At 38.8% G+C, this 4503-nt stretch overlaps 1 protein-coding gene across 1 annotated transcript; it reads right to left on the bottom strand.

The window, feature by feature from the left end:
• Nucleotides 1–3522: 3522 nt before the first annotated feature.
• LOC101686713 (protein S100-A10-like) lies at nt 3523–4042 on the bottom strand. Its single transcript, XM_045075809.1, has one exon. It carries the CDS (start codon nt 3965–3967, stop codon nt 3674–3676), a length of 294 nt encoding a protein of 97 aa, XP_044931744.1. The 5' UTR covers nt 3968–4042; the 3' UTR covers nt 3523–3673.
• Between the last annotated feature and the right edge of the window lie 461 nt (nt 4043–4503).

The following is a 4503-nucleotide window of genomic DNA, read 5'->3' as shown; positions in this document are numbered from 1 at the left end:
CATTACAATTATTCTGCTGTTCTTGCTTCCCATTGTCCTCTTTGTGACATCTGAAGATGTGATAAACTCACAAAAGATGGATAATTCCTAATACATCAGACACACATGAGGATACATAGCTATAGGACTATTGTAACTAAAGTAATAAAATGAAAAAATATATCTGTAGGGAGAAAGAATTCTTATTTGCCTGAATGGCATTGAAAATAACCAGTTAACCTATTTTAAGAGAATTCTCTCCCACTTGATTTCCTGCCAAAAATGGCATCTGTGTTGTGCAGAAGCCAATACCACATCAACTTCCACATGCTGGAATTTCCTTTCCACTCTTTCTATCGAAATGGGTGCAAAAGTTACTCTAGATGGGGTCCATTATCAAAGGAACGAGACTGAGACAAAGTGAAAGTTATGCAAAGCTTTATTCTATGCCAAGCGTTGGAAGTCAGACTGACCAGCCAGGGCCACCTCCAAAGAAAACGACCCCATCCTGATCTCATAGGCTGGTTTTATAGAGTGTAACAGCAGACCTCAAGTACGTGGCTTCTATTGTTAGGGGGTTTACTCCCGTAATCAATACCCAGAACCAATACCAGGAACTACTGGGGCATTTATTCCTGGAATTAAGTCCGTGGATGTAAACAACAATATGGTTACCTAGACAATATGGAGTCACTCTGGCTAAGCAGGCCCTAATAGTTAAATGGGTTTTAACATTAAATAGGCCCTAACATTCCCCCCTTTTCTTTGGAGATTAGTTAATTCCTTGACTTTTCAGCCAGTTCTCAAGGGTGAAAACAGGCTGATCTGAGGTGTGGTTAACCTTGAGTGTTGTTCCATATGCTGTCTTTTGGATTATCCACTGGGCTATTATAGGCTGATGAAGTGTCCCCTAGCTGCTGCTGTGTAGGAGCAGGGTTAAAAGTGACCAAGTTATGAAATACTTTTGGGTCTTGGTTTTAGTCCACAGTTGGTGGGGTCCACTGGCAGTGGCTCCCGTTTCTGGGGGTGTCCTTGCTTTTGGCTTATTTGATGTGACACATGTGAATCCAGGCCCTGATGCCTTCTACTTTTACTGCCCTGGGGGTGGTCAGGATTCCAGTGAATGGTCCCTTCCAGCAAGACTTCAAGTTCCCCACTTGGTGGTGGTGTATCCAAACCATGTCTTCGGGTTGGTAAGGATGTGGTTCCACCTCCATCTCCATCTCAGGGTAGGCAGCTTGGATCCCTGTGTCAGCTCTTTTTAAGACAGCCTGTAGCACCTGCAGTGACTGAAGTACAGACTGATCAGTCATTTCCACTAGGGCAACTTCTTGTGGCCATGGGCAGAGTGGAGGGGGTCTCTCGAACTTTATTTCACATGGGGTAACCTTGTTTAAGTAGGATGTACATCGCGCCCTAAGGAGGGTGAAGGGAAGAAGATCCACCCATCCACCACCAGTCTCCAGAATTAACTTTGTTAAGGTCTCTTTAAGAGTCTGGTTAAGTTTTGTTTTGTTTTTTATCTGGAGTTCTGGGGCTGGTAGGCACAATGTAGTTTTTAAATAGTGCCCATGGCCTTGGCTAATGCCTGTGAGGCTAATGCCCTCACAAATGCAGGGCTGTTGTTTGAACTGATTGCAAAAGGCAACCCAAACTTAAGAATTATTTTTTCTAGCAGCTTTTGGCTACCATTCCTGCCGTCTCATGTTTGGCAGAAAAAGTCTCTACCCAGCCTGAAAAGGTATCCATAAAAGCTAACATATATTTGTGTCCAATGGGTTCTGTTATTATCCCTACAGAATATTAGGCAAGACTGTCTAAATGAGCTATTCAACTATGAATAGCTAACAAAGAAGCTATGCAACTTCTTTGAAGTTTACCTCAAGTTGTCTAGTTTAGGTAAACAAACATTTAAAGACAACAAAATCTAGAACTTAATATCCATAAAGATGTGTTACTGAACCATAATTTTTCTCTCTAAAATAGACCTCATTTCCAGAGATAGCCAAATTAGGACTAATTTATTTGAAAAACAAGTCCAGTTATAACAAACTTGGCCTAATTATTTACATAAGCTCAGCAAAAACAGTGAGTGATCATATAGATCTTTTAGAATCTGCTTTGCTGGAACTCCTTATAAGGAATCTCTAGGTTGAACTTGTAATAGCCTCTCCAAGCCAGCAGCCAAGCCACATACTTGTCATCAGACATGCCTGCAATACCAATTTGGGCTATTTCCTCTTCCTAAGGTCCCCAATGTATCCTGAGGTTCCTGCACCTGCCAGGAAGTGACATTCTTTACTCACCTGGTGAGGCTGCTGGGAACTCTGTAAGCAAGGTATCAGGCCAACAGTTCCAAAGGGCTTTATGGCTCCAGGTTTTATAAAGTCTACCTTAGTTTCTTAAAGCTGTCTGGTCATATCTGAGTTTATGCATGTCTTTCTCAAATATGACATTTCAGTCAAAGCCTCGGTAAAATAACAGGTGTTTCCAATGGTGTCCTGTTATAAGGAGAACAGATTCTTATTGAACTTATGCAAATGACTGATTTCCATGGAAGAAAGAATACTTGCTGAGACCTTTCTGAGTTTCAGAGGGTTTAGATAGAGAGAAAAGTTGAATGCTTTGGTTTGTTTACAAATGAATATTTTTACATTTCTGTAAGTCACAGACATCTTAAGAAAAAAGTTCCCTTAGTCTGGAAGAGTAAACATTAGAGAACCAGCAATGATTAAAATAACAGATACAAAATTATAATCTTTTAGTTCATTTAGTCCCATGTTACTAATTCTGGTTTAGTCTGAATGCAGCTTTTACTTAGTTCTGGAAATTCTTACCTGAAGTTCTAGGATTTTTAACATATCAAATACCTGTATTTGTCCTGAATATCCTTTATATGAATCTTCTTTAAGGTAAAACTCATTTTATAAGAGAATTAAAACAATTAGAAGTGACAAAATCTCAGAATAGATATGGTTAAAGAGTTGAGGAGATGAGAGTTTACAATTTAACTGGCAAGAAAATCAGGTTACTTCTGGGACACATAACATTTCAATAATTACAATAGCAAGTGATGACCTTATCAAAAGGTTAAAACTTTAGGAAATGCATATAATCTCTATAATAGTTATAGTAGTTACCCAAATGTAACCTAAGATTTATCATTGGTTTAGCAGGACTTCCTGAGTAACTTAACATACCAAGGAAAAGCTTTATGAGTCAAAGAGATCTCATTTACAATTTAAATCTTGTTGACAATTGCTAAAATCTAAGTTTTTAAAGCACATGCCTAAATACGTTTACAGATGTTTAAGATCTGATAAAACAAAACCTAGAAACTGGTTTCTCTGGGAAGGCAAAAAGAAAACCATTTACTTTCTTGTCTTAACAGCAGATCAATTAATCTAAGAAAACTTTGTCTTTTTGAACAGAGAGAAAGAATATTTTTTTTTTTGAGGAACTAAAAAAGGAATTTGTTTATTGAGGGCAAGAGGATGCAAACAATATAAAAATCAAAAGCTTATCTGACTTTTCTTTCTCTGCTTCTCAAATGGGGGTTGGATTTTATTTGTAAATTTTCTGAGGGTCCCCAACTGCCAATGGAATCCTTTATACAGAGGGAAGCTGTGTGACAGATTCCTTAAAAGACCCTTCGGAAGAACTCTCATTGGGTAGGAGTGGTGCTCAATATCGCCTATTTCTTTCCCTTCTGCTTCATGTGTACTACAAAATAGTCATTGCATGCAATGGTGAGCCCTGCGATTAGCAAGAAGAAGCTCTGGAAGCCCACTTTGCCATCTTGGCACTGGTCGAGGTCCTTCATTATTTTGTCCACGACCAGAGGGTCTTTCTGATTTTCCAAAAATCCAGGGAACTCCTTTTCCATGAGTACTCGCAGGTCCTCCTTTGTTAAGTAGCCTTTTTCACCAGCAAACTTGTGAAATGTGAACATCATGGTTTCCATGGCATGTTCCATTTGAGATGGCATTTTGGTGAGGTCTGTTGAAACCTTGGCCCGAGGCGCAGCAGGGACGATTGGCTGGGTGGGACGCGCGGTCAGTGAGAGAAAGAAGATTTTTTAATACCAGTGTCTTTTAGTTTACATAATAGTCAACATTTACTTGAGTGGATCACCAATATAGATTTGCCATGACACAGGGCTTTAGTCTTCCTTCCTTAAATACTATGACTCATTTGAAAAGAAGCATTTTACAGGAAAAGATTTATTAGTCTTTTTTCCCTTCTTGTGAATAAATCCATCGAAACTGATCTAATATGGTCAAATTTTCAACATATTTCATTGTTTTCTTTCATAGCCATAAACCAAAGCAAATAAAAGTCACTTGCCGCAAGCCTTCTGTGATTTACTATATACCCTCAAGTTTAGTTGCTATTAACTCCTTTCATGTTCTGGTGGAACCAGACATTTTTACTTTAAGACAAAACTATTTACTCTCTTAGGCCCTCTTTTTTTGTGTGTGTACAGTTTTTCTAAACTTACTATCAGTCATCAGTCAACTGCCT

This window comes from Mustela putorius, unplaced genomic scaffold, assembly GCF_011764305.1.
Source record: "Mustela putorius furo isolate JIRA1106 unplaced genomic scaffold, ASM1176430v1.1 tig00000151_pilon_pilon_pilon, whole genome shotgun sequence".
Classification (NCBI taxonomy): domain Eukaryota; kingdom Metazoa; phylum Chordata; class Mammalia; order Carnivora; family Mustelidae; genus Mustela; species Mustela putorius.
The sequence above is the reverse complement of the archived record's forward strand: the minus strand, read 5'-3'. Positions and strand labels throughout refer to the sequence as shown.